This window comes from Pithys albifrons, chromosome 4, assembly GCF_047495875.1.
Source record: "Pithys albifrons albifrons isolate INPA30051 chromosome 4, PitAlb_v1, whole genome shotgun sequence".
In the NCBI taxonomy this organism is placed as follows: domain Eukaryota; kingdom Metazoa; phylum Chordata; class Aves; order Passeriformes; family Thamnophilidae; genus Pithys; species Pithys albifrons.
In genome coordinates, this window is record NC_092461.1 from 72,219,945 (window position 1) to 72,239,289 (window position 19,345).

Sequence of the window (19,345 nt, forward strand, 5' to 3'; positions counted from 1 at the left end):
CTAGGGACTAGACCTGTACAGAACTATTTATTAAAAAATACAGCAAATAGTTAGGTCAGCATTATTTATTTTAATATACTATGCATTGCATATAAACATTATAGATATGTAACACATACGACTGACATAGTGAATTCACAAGCTAGATTTGCTTGTAAGTATCTAACCAAGACCTCACACATCCAGGTGTACATAAATATATTTAAACATGCCCTGTTTAGCTCACTGGGTTAATTGGTTATCACAATTTTCTCAGGAAAGATGGCTATAGAATACATTAAAAATGGGAGGGATAGGGTAAAAGGTTTTGGTTTAGCTTTATTAGTGCAAGCTACGAACATACTCTCTCTTTAACTTACCCTTTGCCTTTCAAGAAAGCTGGAGCAGCCCTAGACAGCAGTTTGCTCTGCTCTACTTCAGTATTCGTGGAATGAGAGCTAGTTAATAAGACAGGAAAACTAAGAAGGGGATAAACAGTGATGTCTGAAATTCATTACAGAACAGAGTTTGGAGAAACTCATTCAAGTGCCCTGGACTGAATAAAAATATCAATAGAAGCTTTAGAGAAACTTTAGAAAACTTCAGGAAATGCAAAATCAGGAATTACGAATTTTCCCTCCTTCTATCTGAAAGCAAATTATAAAGCCTTCACTACAGAAATGACAAACCAAATGTACTTCTCTCACAAATGGAGAGGTAAAGACTTAGTTCCCAGATGGAGTCCAAGAAAAACACATCTCAAACACCACTTTCAAGCTGGGAAAACTTCACCATAACAGCTAAATTGCTTTTTTCCACTTTTACCATCAGATAGTTTCAATAATCCATGAAAATGTGTTTATTTAGATGCAATGATGGGATACAGCAGTATAATTTTCAGAAGTACTGTTCTTGTGTTGATTTAAAATAAGATACATTTAATCAAACACATTTTTTCCCTAATTACAATATTTAATGAATTGCAGTAACTTTATCTTTCCCAGTGCTTAAATATCCACATTAATGAGCTAACACTGACTAAAAATAGGAGAGATTGAAATGTTAAGTTGTCTCTCTTGTTGCTGCATTTCTGGTTTAAAACACAACAAAGCAAAACAAAATTATATTTTACATTCTTCTTTTCAAAAGTTATTTACCATTATGTTGTACAAATGTGATGCATGATAAATCTGAGCAGATGTGGCTCTGATGGACTGAAGATCAAAACCTTTAATACTGGGATGTGGAGACAAGGAAGGATTTTTGAGTTGAGAAAAAGGTTTTGGAACTGCAGGCAGATTCTGAGGCCTACTAGCAGGTACTAAATTAGTTCTGTGAGAAAAACCAGCAAGCTGGCGAAAACAAAATAAGATAAGAAAGTTTTGGGTCGAGCTGCCCATGGGAGTGTTGAAGAGATAAAATTCTCATGGCAAAGCGAACATCTGACCAGAAAGTGTCACCAATTAAAAGCTGTAATAAAGTTTATGGACACTGTGATTCAACCTATAAGACTTGGCTAATGGTGGGATTTAAGAATATATATTGTGTAATTTGAAGGTAGAGTTAGCTTTTACTTTTACCTATTTTTTCTCTTTTCTTTCTTCATGAAGTGATTTAATAAACTATCTTATGTGTAACACCTGTAAACTGTGCCCTCATTACATTTTTGGCCACCACCACCTACAGCATACTCTCACACTGGGATGAGGCCATTCCCTTCCTTTTTGGAAGGCAAGGTTGGCAGTGGGGTCCTGAAAAGGATGGGACTGAAGGGTGTCCTAAGAACATAAGCCTATTGATTTATAATAAATCTGGAAGATACCTGACTGAAATGCTGTACTGCACAGCAAGGAAAAAGATTTGCTTCACATTTCTCTGCCAACCAGCACGCTACTTAACGCGTTGTGCTTCTCCTGAGGCAATATCCATGCAGATAAACATGCTCCGTAACATCTAGAGGGATATGTTCTCTACACTTTTTCTTCCAAGTTACATAAGGAAAATGCATTCAAGGAGTGTGCCATTTCAGCCATAAATGCACCTTTTGGTTCTTAAAATAAGGATAAATATGTTGCCACAATGGGAAACCAAAAACTCTAGGGCAGATTTTGTGTCTTGGTTTCCAACAGTGCAGTGTGATGCCCCCTCTTCCAACCAGAAGTTCTCTCCTATGCTCCAGAAACAGAATTTAGGGTGGAGAGACAGGCAAGCAAACATTACTCATTGAGCAACTGATACCATGTCTATCAATGTCCCTTTCCTTCTTAGTTGATTAAGGAAACTTGTATCTTCCAAACTCTTGTCACAAATTATGTTTTCTTTGCTTTTCTGATGCTTCACTGTCTCCTCTGTCATACTGGTTAACATATCTGTCCCATGCTGTTGCCCTATTCTGGGTGCAAACCTCCAGGCAGATGTCTCGTCCTCCAGAGAATGAGTTTTAATGGCTTTCCACATGATGTTCCAGGGTCAAAAGCAATCTGACAATTGTACTGCTGACTTTAATTAGTTTGTGGTTCACTGCAACTGCTAGGTCCTCTCTTAAAATACTTCTGCCCATCCAGTTATGCTCCATCTTTTATTTGATTATTTGCTTCCTTGCTACAGCACTTTTTATTTATAATTACTACATTTCCTCTAATTGATTTCAGATCATTTGGAAATCAATTACTACCATCGCAATTGAGCTCATTTTTTTCATTTAGAAACTGCTCTCAAACACTGCTTCGCTTCCCAGAACTGCTTCAACCTTTGTACCATCTACAAATTGCATACACTCTACTGCTCTCATTATGTCACTACACGAAATAGTGCATAGTGTCTGATTTAGGATAGCCTTCAAGAATCCCAGCTGGTATGTCCTCCTCCTAGAATGACAGCAAACTTCTGAAAATGTTATTACTGATTTTCAGTGTTGGTCTTATACTAATTTCCCCATGTCCATATCTTGTCTGGGTACTGGTCATCTGAGACTATGTCAAAAGTTCTTTTAAAGTGAACCTGTATCATATCTGCTGCTTCTGTTCTACCCACTGAACCACTTATCCTGTCAATGAAATAAATTAGTTTGGTTTGACATAAATTGGTTCTTGACAAATCCATGGTTGTTGTTTCTCATTGGTTTATTACCCTCAAGGTGCTTACCAATTCTTTCTTAATTTCAGCATCTTTGGATACCAAGGTTAAGCTGTCTCTTGCATAATCCCTTCAATCTTTGTCCGTTTTCACCTTCAACCCTCCTTCATATGGAAGAGCTGACATTTGTCCCTCTTGTTCTTGCACATCTTCCTACATCCTCCACATATTCCCCAAAATACAATTAATATTTCAGAGATTGTTTTGGCCCCAGTGAGTTTCTAACTGGAACAGATATTTTAAAAATACATTCCTGCTAAAATGGAACAGTTTGTAAGATGTCAAAAAATGCTTCTCCATCAAAATTAAGAGGCAAAACTTCCAACTATGAGATGTCGATAAAGATGTAGGCCTAACAGTTTTGATGCAAATGCTATAGCCTCATTAGTGTCTACCTGGCTACTAAAGAATCAAACATATAAACATTTCCTTTAGCCAAATAGAATATTGCCATGGAAATAAAGATTCTCATCTTGTTCTGCAAACAACATGCAAAGACAACATTCAGTTCAAGTCTACCACACTCTTTAGAGATAGGAACATGGAGAACAGCAGCAACCAGTATGTTTTGCTCCAAAGTTAGTTGTTCAAAATTTAGCCCAGGTAGAATATTCAATTCCTTCAGCTTTCATGTGGAGTTCAAAAAATGCACCAGTCATTCTGATTCAACATTAAGTAAGACTCAATTTCCCCTTGGCTATGGGTATCTGATATCACAGTGCATTCTTTCTATCTACCACAGAATTGCCAAGTTGTTTCAAGTTCAGTAGAATGTGCTGCATCACGTCATTAATTTCAGTTTATTACTTCTTTAGAAGAACTAAAAGTATTATCTGTGAAGGGGAAGCAGACAAAAATGCAAGGAAAAAAATTCTGTTTCATCTTATCTCACCTAAGCTTAATAATTCAATAGCTTAAAGAAAATATTTATTAAGAAAGGGTAGGAGATGGTACCCATTACTATGGCAGCTATATACTTTAAAGCAGCACTGACAGACTGCAGCTGGGAAACAAAAGTATTCCAATAAGGAAGAAAGTATTAATTCAGGGTATAGAGCTATATTCCTCTTGACTGAACAAAAGTTTCTAAAAGGCTCAGTTTGCTTGTTTTTGACATAACATATCCAATTCATTGGGTTTGCAAGGGCATTACCTACTCTGCAGCAACATTCCCTTGTTCTGACACCCTCTAGGCAATCAGAAATTGCAAAAACAAATGAGAGAAAATCCCCTGAATACGAGCTGCAGTAAAAAATTACAGGCCTTGTGCTTTGAATCACATTAGCTGTCAACATAGCAAATGACCATGATTTCGTATCTGGGAGAAGATCACAGACTTTTTTGTTTCTTCTTTTCTAACGTAAGTGCCCTAAAGTTGCTCTTGAGCTTTACAGAGCATATTGTTGATACCAACTTCTACACTGTATATATTTAGAAGAAAGGTGCTTGTAACTGTGAAGCCACCCTCCTCATTAAAGCTCTCTTACGGACTTGGTGGCTCAAACTAAGCCACCAAGAAGAGAAATTTTAAGTGGACTTTGATTCTAAAGCAGCTTGAAGAAGCACTAGGGAAAGCCTGAATCCAACTTTCTTTGAGTTTTGGAATAATTGTGTACCCACTCAAAACCGGTGCTTGAGATGCAATTAAACTGCAAATGGCATATATTGTTCAATCTCCTTTCAGCTATTTCTCAAAATTTGTCACTGTATTTACCAATTATCAAAGATTTTTGCCCTAACAAGATTCTTTTTCTTCCCAGTTAATTTCCAGTTTTCAATCCAAGAATCCAGAAATGTAGATGATACTGTACTGAACCTGCGGGATGCTATCCATTTCCAGCACCAGAACAAGCTGGTGTGCTGAATTCAGCATTTGCTCCTGGAGGGAGAAACTGGTTTGGAGTGGCTACATTCTTACATGAACACAACTGGCTGAAATAAATTCCATGGGAATGCTATGAATGACATTCTCTGCCAATTCTTCTTTGAATAAACATTCTAATTACATAAAACTTTATTTAAAGCTATCTGAAACCTCTGGACTAAATTGCAACACAAATTAAAGTAACCGTAAGTTATCTGCAGTGAAAACAGAGCCAGCAGAGCTTTTAACTTTGATTATGTCCAGCCAGAAATTTTACCCTGGGTTCATACAATTTTTAATATAATATGAATCATGGACTATTTAATATAAAACCAGCGCAACTGCAAACAGAGCTGTCAAAGTTTGTTTCTCTAATGTACAAGAGAATGAGCTTCTACTAATGAGACCTGATTTTCCCAGGGCAATAATAACAGTAAAATCTAAAAGAATGAATGATGACACTGTTATTAGTTTAACACAGATTGAAGACCTTGGCATTTAGCAGAAAAGTACCTTGGTCTCTATAATTCTTACCAAATTATAGTTAATGTTCATGGATTAATAAAAAAAAAAGGCGCTCCACAGTGGAAAAAAAAGGGGGGAAACTGTTATTATCCAGCTGAATATCTCTTTTTTGCAGAATGAAATAGGTTCTTCCTTTACGTCACTGACATGCGACGGAATGCTGGAAAAAGGGTGCAGCAACCAGAGACATGGGTCCAAAATGAATGCTCACTATGTAAATGGGAAGTTTTCATTAGCTACAGCAAGACTTAGATCTCCCTTTCCAGTGGTCATTTTGAAAAGCAAAGCAGAGGAGTCTGGGGAGGGTTATTGGCAAGCAGCACTAACTGCAGAACAGCAACCACCAGCAGTGAGAGCTGTGGAAGAGGCTGGCTGTGAGGTCTGGAGTAATTTCCAGGCTTTTGTGCAAGACTGTTTCATTCCTTTCATTCCTTGGTCAAGAAGACAACAGGCAAGTTATACACTAATGGTGAAACCATAAAGGTGTAGTTTTTTCAGTTTTCAAAAGCAATTTTTCCAGCTTCCACTAGACACATTAATATTAATCCTACATGAAAGGGTAAAATGAAAGACTTGTGCTGCACAGAAGCAAGAGAAGTTGGCAAAGCCCACAGCCAACAGGAAGTCTATTGAAAAGACTAATTAGAGCCACAGAAACCCTCCAGCCCATCCTTAAAGAGTATCTTGAGCAGTTTAGCAGAATCACTAATGATTTAGTGCATGAGCTACAGAACTACTGCGATTAGTAGGTTAGTGCTCTCATACTGACCGTGAATTGTTGTGAAGCTGATTTACATACAGCTTTATAAGAGAATGCTCATCAGCCACAGGACTGGCTGTATTTATACCCCCAAGTAACCTGAATGATTCAAACAATGAAACCTTGTTAATATCTCACAAATTATACAGAGAGCAGGGTGTTCAGAGTGTGTTTGCAACAATAAATACAAATGATTTAAAAAGAATACTGGTCTGACTGTCTGTAGGGTGCTGTTCGTTTTCAATAAAAACACAAATTTATAAGAGATGAAAATAAAAATAATAAGCTGTCAGACACTTAAAATCTCGCTAAGTCAATGAAACAAAAGTTACAAAACTTGTAATATACAAGCAACGTAATTACATATCAAGGTAGAGTTAACTCTAAAAGAGTCAGGATGACTGTTGCGCATGATGGAAACTTTTAACTGTATAAGGATGTCATGCTACCCACTTACAAAGAAGTCTGTGTACTGTGGTTGAGGGGGTTGGTTATTATCTCCTGCTTTCAGGAGATTCTCATGAAGAAGGAGAAAAGGAATTCTAATAGTTCAGGAAGCATGTACGGCTAATCCTGATAGTTCAAGACAGTCATTTACTGAAGATGAGATATTTTTTACATGTAAAGAAAAACAAGCAGCACAGTAGACACTACTGCAGAGTATTAGACATTACTATGATTATTACTGCAGGTCCCTGGCCTAAGGGTCAAAGCACACTTCTGTTGAAGGAGCACAGGGACTTCTTGGGGACAAACAGAAGCAACGGCTATGTTCTTAAGGAGCACTGCTCTTAATGACCTCTGCAGAGGTCATTATCCTGCTTTGCACATAAAACACCACATATGCCAACAACAGAAATTAGTTTGCATTTGTACTCTAACTGTATAAGCAGCAGATTCTGATGTTGGCGGCTACTTTGGGATTAGCTTTCAAAAGGATCTCAGTCACACCCAGAAGCTAGTTGCACTGGGATAACATTGAGAGTTTGCAGTTTACAGCTCCTGGTAACAAAATTCGTAAATCGTAGTAGTCATAAACCATCTTTACTTTGACTTTGCAGTGTACACTGCAGGTTTGGTTTTGGTTTGGATAGTAAAATATGTAGCTACACATACCCAGAGATTGTTTAGTCATGTGGGAAAGCTGAAGCACTGACACATACAGCAGGAACCAAGCAATAAAATGCACCCAAGGAAGACAAGCAGGAAGTTATTTTCCTGTCACCTTGTGCATTGGTAGCTTTGCATAAATTGGGTCAGACAGATAGCAAATGCTACACACATATTTTGGCTGTATAAGTCAAAATACTGTGTCAAAACACACAGAGAGCTGCGATCACCTCCTCTTTGGGATAAACGTTTTTGACGACTCTTCCCTGGTTTGTTTACCGAAGGGTCAGTCTCCATATTCCAAAACTACTCCTCTCTTGTAGCCTTTAATGAATATCAAAATGGTTTAACAGCAGTAAGGATTACTTGCTATGTCTTGCAAGTACAAACACATTTTCTCCTTGTTCATACCCTGTATCTTGCAGTATGATGCAGCCATTCCCAGTAGACCATACCATGTCCCAGTTCCTATTCCCATAGAGCTGCTACAAAATGGCTTCTCACCAATAGCCCATTTTCAGTTCCTAGGGGAGGATGCTGAGGTTGCGTGTGAGCACATTGTAGTGGGTCATACTTGTTCAAACGAGAACTGAAATTCAGAGCTCTGCTGTGAGGAGCTTGGGATACCTCAACTCCAGCTCTCCATTCAGATGTCTAGGTATCAGTCCAAAATAACCAAGGCATTTCTCTGCTCATGTCTCTTAATTTTATTTCGTGAGTGTTTTTTTGTTTGTATTTTTTCCTGTGAGGGAACTGAAAATTGAAACCTCCACCACTATAATTGCTTTAACATAAATAAGGGTAAGAACTCACCTTCTGTTTGCAAAGGGACTTCCTGAGGGAACAGAATGGGAGAAGAGTGTGTCGTTCATGCTGGTTACAGGTCGGGGAGGCCTAGAAGGTAAAATATGCAGTTGCATTAATTTTGCACCAAAACCCCTCCATCAGCAACAGTATTAATGGGGAACAGAATGAGCTTCTTGTTTAAAGCCACATTACTGCTGGAATAGTCTGCTTTATGTAACAATAGTTACAAATTATAGATGCTATGTTTTTAAGCAGAAGTTAATAAAAACACACTGATACTTAGGCCTGGAGGGAAATAATGCTTTTATGCTTTTGTGTGTTCTGAGGTGAGTTTTAACCAATTTGCTTGACTTCCTTCTCCTGCTTTGGGAAAATAACCACTGTGCCACTGTTTCTTTCCAGAGACAGCAGTCCAGGGTGCAGCCGCTGCCTTCACCCAGCCAGGATGAGCACTGGTGGTTGGTTTGCTGTGGCAGCACGGAGCCTATCCCTGGTGCTGAGCTCCAGGCTACCACATCCACAGTCACTACAGGATACCCACAGCACTCAGCGTCCCATAAAATACATGGACAACTAAACTGGTTTAAGAGCAAAGCTTCTTAACTGGTATATCAAACCCTCAAGACAAAATTTAGAATATGCATCGAATTTAAGAGGACCCATTAATAATGATGGTTTTATTATCACTTTATTTCCTGCTTTTACAAAAGAGGAAAGGAAAAGGAATATTTCCTCTGCTTTCTTTTATTGTCTACTCTTAAAAATTCATCTGTGTGTAATTTTTTCTTTTCTATACATTAAGGAGAAATTTCCCCTCCTTAACAGACTTCTTAGGCAACATTGGGCGAAAGATCTAGATGCTCTGGAACAACTACAAAATTTGTTATTAAAATCAGAAGGTTTTCAATCAGATATGAGCAGAACCTGAAGCCACACATAATTCATTCAAATTGCCTAGATTTCAAGTTGGCTAATATCCCCTTTAAGCTCTATGAAATATCTATCTTGCCTTCTGAATTCTGCAGATATGCAAATCAAAATATGGTGGATATCTGCAAAATATTCACTGAGCTCCAACTGTGCAAGAAACCAGCCACCCAAGGTATTAGTAAGAAAGCCAGTACTGCACAGAAGTGAATTATTACTATATATCTTGTTTTAAAACTTGTTAGAAAACAACCATAAATATGGTATTTGACAAATTCAAATGAATTTCTCAGGATGATAATGCCACACTGATTTTAAAAAGTTTAAAACTGTGAATAGAAAGAGGTAGGATTTATCATGTTATTTATTTATATGAAAGCATAGTTTTAGCTTAACTCTGCATCTGCAGAACCACATGAAAACCTCCAGTTCTGGTCAGTCACGAATTTGAGAAGCAGCCCTTTGTCCTCCATGTACTTATGAAGAAGTGTTTAATATTATTTTTCACTGACTTCGTCAGAGCTAGGAAGAGCTCAGGTGGGGCTGTGATCAGAGCCAATCCACTGGAAAGGCGATTGTAGGATGAATCTTCAAATACAGAGCTTTAAAAATATACTTTGAGAGAATATTAAGAAATTAATTTTATTTAATGGGTAAGCAACCGGTATTTTGTTGCCTGGGAATTGTAAACTGGTAATTGACGAAAGTCAAATAGTTCACATCCACTACATGCAACTACTACATTTTTCCTGTTCTGAATGAAGTTACTGGACAATGAACACATTCAAAAACTAATTGGGTTCAGGCTGAAAGATGGGACCAACCCTGTGGAGTGGCTGTGAGGTTCTAAATAGCACAGAAGGGAAAAGAAACTGATTCTCAACATTGCCCCAGAGAGGGAGGGAGAAGGAGTGCTCCCTTGGAAGAGCTTGGGCTCTGCTTTCCTGACTGAGTAGGAAGTGGGCATGGGGCACCCATGGTCTTCAGCAGATCACCAAATACACACTTCAGGTTAATGCCTTCTCCAAGCTTTAACTCAAAATAGGGGTGGATCAGAAAGTTTCTGAGCCCCAAAAGAGCTCTTCCTTTTCAATATCTCTATTCAAGGACAACTGTTTATTTGACTCTGGGCTCTGATAAAAAGCTAAGGATTGGTAATACTGAGATTATTGCATTTTTTCCAAGCTCTTTCTCCAAGAACTGTACTAAAGTAGAAAAATACTCACCAAGTATCTCTTTTGCAAGCAAGAATAAAATGGAAAAGAAATCATTAATTAAATTGTCAGTTTAATATGTTTATGGTCTAAGTAGTACACTGGATATACTCCATTCTTATGACCCTGATTCTGCAAAAACATGAGAGCTTCTATGCATAAAAGGTCATTAATCTGTTTACATATACAGAGTTACTCTTGTGTATAAATGTCTGGCAACTGCAAGGCTTTGCTAAGATTTTGTGATTCTTATATAAAGAAAACTATATTAAACTAATCTGGGTTTTCCCATGGCAAGATTCTTAAGGGTTGATGCCCACTGCCACATTCCTCAGGTTAGCCTAGAATACTAAATGGATGCTCAAATACATACAGTTATGTGATGTTGTAAGACAAGAATAGCAGACTTAATGATAAAGGAAAACTCAGCTACTGACTGTAAATTATTATTTCTAAACTTGTGGAAGGGAGTGATTAAGCTTTCTAATAAAAGTGAGCTGATGATATTCAACTAACTTTCCTCAAGGAGACAGAAAACACTTTATGCTATTGAATATGCGATGTAATAAAAGTATGCTATGGCACAACACATATCCACAGTAATAAATGAAATTAAATAAGAGGAATTTTCCAAAGTGCTCCAGGCTGGCCTAACCTGCCACACACTGATGTCAAAAATACAGTTCCAACAGGCTTAAAATGGAAATGAAGTCAGGCTATTACAGAATGCATTTGAAAAATACCTCCACAATGCACTGATGAAGCCATTTGTCATCTCTGCAGTCTGGAGTTTCTTTAATGTTGCTAATCTTATGTAAAGAAAGGCAAAATGATCCCTCCACCAGTGGGGAGATTTCTACCATCAGAGTTATGGCACCTTGATAACTACTTCTCTAGATGAGGCCTCAGATGTGTTTCTTGCTTATTTGAAAATTCTGTGTGGCATCAGTAAAACACAAAAACCCCATGAAGTCTTTCTATGTGGTGCCACTCAAAGGTGGAAGAATGATCAAAAGGAAAGTCTGTATGGGAGCACTTGTCCCCATTTAAGCCAGAAGCTATGAAAAGGATACTGTTTTGTTGCCAAAATTCTTCCATTTCATGCACATATAAAACCTTTTTTTGTCTGGATTCCTGCCCAGAACTGTTTCTCTCAATTTCCATTATGTTTAAAAATAAAAATCACATCAGCAAGAAGGTATTCGCAATGAGGTTCTGTAGCATATCTCTCCCCTCATTAATTTGTGTGAATTATGCTGTAGATCATGCTACCTCCACAACTTACAGGTTTTTCACTCATGCATCATTATAGCCAATATATATTGCCAAGTTATATTACCGTCAATCTATGAATAAAGAGAAACTCGGCCATAAAACAAAATAGATGGTGGTTTGTTCTCACATCCAATCACTCTAAATTATGTCCATATAGGCAGGAATAAGGGAAGGTGTTAATTTCACAGCAAAGATTTGGATCAGTTCCTACTCAATTATGGTACCTTCCCCCTGCCTTTCCTAAATGAATTTAATCCATTCACAGTAGCCCAATTTTCACTACCCATTATCTTCTCACATATCCCCAGGCCTTCAAGGGCCTCCAGCCAACAGAGAACAGAGGCTTCTCTTTCAGTTTCAAGGTCCCTGCCTATTTCCATTTCCCTTAAGGATGGCCAAAATCTGCCCTGTGAAATTATCACTGACTTGCCAGCAAAGCCAGGCGTTTACACCACACACAGCAGTGCAGTAGCTCAGCATATCCAGCTCTGCATCATTTCTTCCAAAGAACAACATCCTCTCCTTATTCCTCCATAGGGAGGTGCAAGAGTTTTAACTGACAGTTGAGAAAAAGAGGGATTTGGCACCATGTATTTGTCAGAGGACCTTGTCTCTGAAGACCAGAGCACACTCTGACACCTTGAAAAAGTTCTCCTATAACCACACGGGGAGGTCCTTCAGCATGATTTATCCTTAAAATGTGAGGCAGGTTAGGCAAACCTTTCAGGTGTTCCACAGCCCACAGTGGCTGGTTTGCACCTGCCCTTAGATATGCTACATACAAATAATCTGTACTGACAAAAGTAAATATGTATAATAATTAGAGACTGGAGCAGTTCCAGCAGCAAGAAATGCAGATATGCACCATGCAAATACAATTATAGAGCTGCTGCCTGAAATGCTTGAGTCAGGACCCCTGGGAAGATGGTTAAGAAAGATACTTTCTTAAGAAATATACCAGAATAAGAGAGATACTTTAAAGACAGTATTTTTAGAATAAGTGTTCCCACTTAATTTCTTTGTACACTTCTTCCAACAAATGTCTTGATTTTTCCTGAATTCTATGGAAAACTTAATGGTTTTCTCTCTCTCTCTTTTTTTAAGGACCAAGGAGATAAAGGTAAACCAAGCTGATAAAAGAAAAAATCTGAGCAACTGCCACTGTGGATGGTGGACATGCTTTAGAAAAAAAATCCAAAGTGGATAATAATAACAACCCTGCACAAATACATTTTCTCTCTGCTTTGAGTTTCTTGACTCCTGCAGAAACAAAGTAGTTACACAAACTACTATAACAAAAAATAACTTTGCTTTCTCAAAATATCAAAATGTAAAGATAACAGACTCTCTTCAAGTGACTTGGCAGTTCAAGACTCACTTTTTATGCAGACTCATACAATTCTTCAGGGCTGGTTGAAGCCACAGCTCCACTAAAGCCAGAGAGAACTCTGACACAGGTTTCAACAAAACTGGTCTAATTTCACTTTTCTCTGGTGCCTTGTGTCAAGACATCCCTTGAAGATACACTGAAGTTGAGAGTCTCTAGATGACAAAAAACTGATGTTCTCAGCATCAATACATCCCAAAGTGCTGGAACTCTGTGAAATTGCATGGAGATCTCTTGAGGAGAATGGGGCCATATCAATATTGTGTCCCAGTATTTGATTGTATGTAATTTTCCCGGTGACTTTTTGTGAAGTCACACCAGAAGAACATTTTCATACTAAACACCCCTATCAGCAAATTTGCACTTGTGATGTATTGAGCTGGATAAGCCACAGCTGTCTCCTGTTTTGTTCAGAGCTCTAGTATCTACATTTGGTGTAAGCAACTCCTACAACAAAGCTTACTTTGTCTACAGCACACAGATACTTACACAATATGAGCCAGGTTTAGAGGTTTTTCAGGCTGGTCAGGGAACATTGGGTGCAAAGGTTCACGGCTGGAAGCACAGCTTAATGACTTGCTAAGTGCATTAGTTAGCTTCTTAGCAGGTGATTTCTGGGAGGAACAAGGAAGGTAGAGGTAATCTGGACAAGTAAGGTGCATACTGTTTCAGCTATAGGAAGCACAAAACATCAGGAAGCTCTACCAGCCTACATACCTAGGGACTGACATCCCCCTTGGCCCCCTTCCACCCCGAGAGTCTGGTAAGGCAACGACCGCTTCAGTTTGGAGTAAAGATTACTCTTATTTTCAGCAGCCTTTAGAGTAGGCTCTGGGGGTATATCTGTAGGGACAGTTGCCATGGTTTTTTTGCAATGCTGCACTCAGGCAATATTGAACAAAGGACAGCACAGTTAATGTCACCTGGACTGGAGCTGGCTTGTACCTCACCAACGTGGGAGTGCAAGGAAAACAATCCGTATATGCCTGTCCATATAGATACACTGTATGGGACACCATGTATTTCCCAGCCGTAGCCTAGGCACAAGGCTGCCACGTTCTTTCCTCTCACTAGTATTCCCCTCCTCACCTCCAATACCCTGTACTGTTTACCTGCTGTTACAAGCGCCTCTTTCACCTCCTGGGGCCAGTGAGGAATGGGAAATTTGAGACATGGGCACGGCAGGGCATTTTCTGCTTTCTAGTTTTGTTTTGAGGCTCTTAGAGGAGTAAACTCAACTTCCATTCTAAGGAAAGGCTTAGAGATTTATGGTGCCTTTTAGGCTGTATGAGAGATACTGTGAGAATCCAACTGAGCTCTCTGTGATTCAGCTTCTCTGCCAGTTAGAGGTAGTGACTCTTACACTGTCTCCTTCCCCCAAAACACAGTTCTATATGCTGAAAATTTAAAAAAAACTTTTTGGAACTTGACAGGAAGAATATTGTATTTGTTCATACACATCCTGCATTGAATTTTGCCTGTAATCAATGTATTAATGAAATATTTCTATTCCAGAAATCCAACATAAATATGTAAAGTTCAGGCTCTTTCATTATAAATGCAATTTCACTCTGAATTAAGTTGAATTCCACTGCAACCGTAAACACTTTCAATCTGCATGTGGAGCTCGATAGGGATGCATTATGGAGAATGTCAACCAGGTTTGAACAAATGCTAATGCATGCTACAGACAGGCAATTTCAAACTTGAAGCAAAACATTTGTTTCTGACAAGAAAACATTTGAAATCACTAGGCATATAGTCACACTTTTGTCTTCTGCTGAGCAGAAATATGTAAGCTTTCCAATTAATTCCTACCTACAACTACAGCTACCTGGCAACAGCAAAAAATGGTTTTATAGCCCAAATTGCTTTAAGGAGTAGAGTCAGAGCTGTATAGTAGGCACTCTCCTATTCAGAGAGTAAACTCCAGCCATTTGTGTCTATGCAACAAGCAGCAATTAGGACCCATACAAACAATTACAGATCCAGGTCTGCCGGGATACAGTGCAGGGCTGTATGGCTGGCATACAGAGAAAATCACATCAAATTTAACCCTTGAATGTACCATCAAGAGAAAAGCAAATATTTTTAAAGAGTTATGCTTCAGAATTTTATTAAAAATACATTCAAAATACTGTAAAAACATGAGCTGTTGCTACATGCATATATTTATTTTCTTTTTAAACAATGTACTTCTCTAATGTTTGAGATTAGCTAGGATTTTTCTGCTGTTATCTGAAATTAAACCCTGAAGGATTGTGATGCTCTGTGATCAAAGGTTTCTTTTGGGGCTTTGCTCTAGTCTATGGAGAACTTAGGACTGATGCTCTTCAGAGAAAGTTAATGTAGCTGTTGATACTCCTCTTTCAGCTTAGAAAAAAACATTGCATTATTTTGATTAACAACAAAAAACTTGAAGAGTGTTTTTCTCTAACAGTAAACACTACCGTGGATCAGAGTTTGTGACCACACTCAAATCTACAGTGCCAGGACTATCCCAAATGCTACGCATATGCTGCAGCCACTCAACTGAAAATACTGATGAATGAGCATTAAGTATTCATCATTTCATTTACACGTAGCCAAACAGAGCAAGCCAATGACGATTTTACCGTGAGTAAAACGGGAGAAGCTGCCATGAGCCTGGTGCCCTGCTGCCAGCCCCTCCTGCGCTGCCCTCACCGTGGCACACACACATGTCCCAGATCCTCACCTAGAAAAGATCATTACCACCTCCACGCTCTCCTGATGGCTCCCAAGGCTGGACCCTCCCAGACAGGGTCACTAATCCAAACTGGCAGCCTGACTCCAGCAACCCCAGCTCCGGACAGCTGCCCAGAGCTGCGGCCAGGGGCTTCACCGATGGCTGGAGGGCAAAGCAGTCTGCAGCGAGGCGTGAGCCTTCCCTTACCCATGACGTGTACTCTTTCATTTGGTGCTGGTTGCTGTGGGAACCGCTGGCATGGCCCCTCCAGAAGCAGTCTTGACAGAGCTGGTAATTGTGACACTGCTGGCAGCGGTAACGAAACCCCATCATGCTCTCGCTGTGGCAGTAGGAACACTCGACGGGATGGAAGACTGCAGGAGAAAGAAATGCCGAGCCATAAACCAAAACAAAGAAACACCAGGCAAAAGTTTGTGGACAAAGCCCCAAACCAAAGGGTGTTCCCTACTTTGTTAATAGCAATCTGCAGTGTCAGATGCCGTAACAGCTCCGACCCGTGAAAATACCGCAACCTGTGCTGAGCCATGGGCAACACTTCCTACACTGGACACCAAATCCTTCACTTCTGAGCTGAGGTCTGCATATCCTGCTTGCAGCAGCGAAAAGCTGCGTACACTGTCTAACAGAATACATGACAGAGTCCAAAGGAGGGCCACAAAGATGATAACAGGACTGGAGCACCTCTCCTATGAAAGCAGGCTGAGAGAGTCCGGGTTATTCAGCTTGGAGAAGAGAAAGCTCAGAGCACCTTCCAGTAATTAAAGGGGCTAAAGAAAGCTGGAGAGGGATTTCTGACAAGGGCAGTAATCAAGGGCACATAGTGTTAAGACAAGGGGGAATGGCATCAAACCGAAAGAGGGTTTAGATTAGATATAAGGAATAAATTGTTCACCATGAGGATGGTGAGGCACTGAAACAGGTTGCCCAGGGAAGTTGAGGATGTCTCATTCCTGGAAGTGTTCAAGGCCAAGTTGGATGGGGCTTTGAGCAACCTGGTCTAGTGGAAGATGCTCCTGTTCATGGCATTGGGCTTGGAACTAGATGGTCTTTAAGGTGCCTTCCAACCCAAACTATTCTCTGATTCTATGTTAGAAGAAATTCATATGTGAGAAAATCCACTGCACCCTTCAGCTGAGTTCCTGTGCGCAGCTGAATGTTTTGTTGTGCTGTAAGGAGCTGAAGTGATGCACCTTGGAGGAAAAGTCAAACTCCACTGTCTGATTACTGAAAGCACAAAACTATCCTTATACATGGCATTGTCTCTTAATTACTGCTGCCTCATCTGCACAACTGGTGTCATTAGGTACCTACACACAGAATTGAACACTTGTCTTTGGATGCCAATTTTGAAAGCTGGCCATTGAATGGACCTGTGTGGCCCTGTTCTCTGTTCAGAAGCAGACAGTGACAAGGATACAAGTGACTGATCACCCTAAGGCACCAATTGAGATATTTTGGAGCACCTTCCTGGCACCAGTGCTATTTCTATTCCTCTCTTCTCAGTTTACCCCAGGGTACTGAACATCTTCTTGTTCCCAGGCACCTTCTGCTTTCCTGTTTTAAAGTTCAGTCTGGGAGAATTTGTATCAGTGCTGAGTACGTCACGGTTTTAATTTCTTGCCAAAATTTGCAGCAGAATGGGTTAGTGCTGTTAGGAAACAGTGTGAAGCTGGTGAGGGACAGAGATAGATGGCAAGAACTTGAGGAAGACAGGGAAGGTTGCTCTGTAGCTAAAAAGGACTTGGGAACATCACCTTACTCATTTCAGTGTCTTTCACTGGAAGAAGGATTTATTTAGTACAAGAACACATTCCTCTTTCTTTCACCACCAAAAAATGGATGCACACTTCCCTTCCACTAGCCCCATTTTCTTGTTGGAAATACGGTATCATAGAATTATAGAATCATAGAATCGATTGGATTAGAAAAGACCTCCGAGATCATCAAGTTCAACCCTTGGTCCAACCCCAGTCCATTTACTAGATCATGGCACTCAGTGCCATGTCCAATCTCTGTTTAAAAACTTCCAGGGATGGTGAATCCACCACCTCTCTGGGCAGGCCATTCCAACACCTGATTACTCTCTCTGTAAAAATTTTTTTTCTGATATCCAACTTAAATTTCCCCTGGCAGAGCTTAAGCCCGTGCCCCCTTGTCCTATTGCTGACTGCCTGGGAGTATAAATACTTCTACTGCCTAACAGGATGAGTATGTATGACCTTTTCTTCCTTCTGTCCCCCACTTCTTTTTCCAGTGTCCAAAAGCTTCAGTTATGCTTGAGGTAAACCTCACGCGAGCAACAACACAGAAATATTTAACAAGCAAATATTGGCAAAATATTGTGTTGGAAAATTGTTTTAAAAAACTACTAATCTTAATAAATTAATTTTTTTTGGTATAAACTTCGTACATTTTAAAACTTTCTCTTTTTTTCTAGATTTAATGTTGAAACAATGACTACCAGAATCACTGCCTCCTGCTCACCATGAGCAAGAAATGCCATGTTACATGCAGACAAATAAGACAGTAAAAAGGCATTTCTTGCCTCATGGTTTCTTTTTCTATTTAATATTGACAGAGCTGATCCTTCTGGACAGCAGAAGCCATCCTTATTGGAGCTGGGGAACTCCTCCAGAACTACCCAAGGAACTGCACAGTTGTTGGGCTGTGATTTGGTGGTGCACACAGTGAGATGAGATGCACAAGCTTTCTAGCTTTGCCTCTGCACTTGCAGTGGGGCAGCACCTTCTACAGGAATGGTATATGAAGGGTTTGGCTAGAGGACTACATCTGTGAATCTGGAAACTTTTCCCCAGGTGCTCAAGAACTTGGAAGGACACCATCCAGGGACATGCAACATGCACTGGACACTCATCAAATGCGTTGATCATCACGATCCCTTTCTGTCTTAAAATCTGTGATCTATGATCATTATGGCAAAAGACAACCCTCAAGGAGAAAGAGGCATATCACAGTTAAATCGTCATCTTCCACAAAAGCAAAGGATAAGGATGAATCTGGAACATCCCCTTCAGAGTATGTGGTCTGGCAATGTAGGCTTCAGAGGAGATACTTCGTAAGGACCTTTTGGCTGGTATTTTGCACTGCACTGGACATCTCCTGGCAATAATACTGCATGAATGGAAACTGCCAAGCTGTTCCTTCTCTGCTGCCATATGTCATAGCTAATAAAAGTTGTCATCTTAATAGTTTACCACATAGAAGTGTGTGAATGGATCAAGTCCTATGGCTCTTTGCTGACCCAGAGCATAGGAGGAAAGGACATGATCAGGTTAATTTCCTGAGCACAGCAAAATTTAAGCCACATTCCTGGCTGAATGACCAATAGACTCCAAATATTTTACCAGTCACTGTAAGAATAGCACATTGAGTCAATGAACCCAGTATAGTAGCTTCTGCAAACCCATTTACAGAGTGAGAAAATCATCACACAAAAGTTTACTCTTGTAACTGTGTTTTGGCAGTGTCTCTTACTTACCATTTTCAACATTTGCCAGTCGATGCAGCAGTGGTAACCACACTAGACACTGTGGTGGGGGATCAGACATGAGAGTATCCAAGAAAGTGTTTAATGTGACTTTTTTCTGCTCAAACAAGCACACAAACATGCACA

The 19,345-nt window shown here is 39.7% G+C and overlaps 1 protein-coding gene across 11 annotated transcripts in view; it reads right to left on the minus strand.

Annotated features, from left to right (window-relative positions):
- DTNA (dystrobrevin alpha) overlaps positions 1-19,345 on the minus strand; it is a 234,632-nt gene that overhangs the window by 39,393 nt on the left and 175,894 nt on the right. For 8 of the 11 annotated variants that reach the window (XM_071554578.1, XM_071554583.1, XM_071554577.1 and 5 more), the window contains 5 exons: positions 19,211-19,316; positions 15,898-16,064; positions 13,473-13,597; positions 8,187-8,267; positions 6,273-6,362 (listed from right to left, as the gene is read on the minus strand). In XM_071554578.1, the coding sequence (XP_071410679.1) occupies positions 6,273-6,362; positions 8,187-8,267; positions 13,473-13,597; positions 15,898-16,064; positions 19,211-19,316 (569 nt within the window). Of the gene's footprint in view, positions 1-359; positions 438-6,272; positions 6,363-8,186; positions 8,268-13,472; positions 13,598-15,699; positions 15,875-15,897; positions 16,065-19,210; positions 19,317-19,345 lie in introns of those variants that run through there. The other 3 variants (XM_071554585.1, XM_071554581.1, XM_071554584.1) reach the window with 3 other exon arrangements.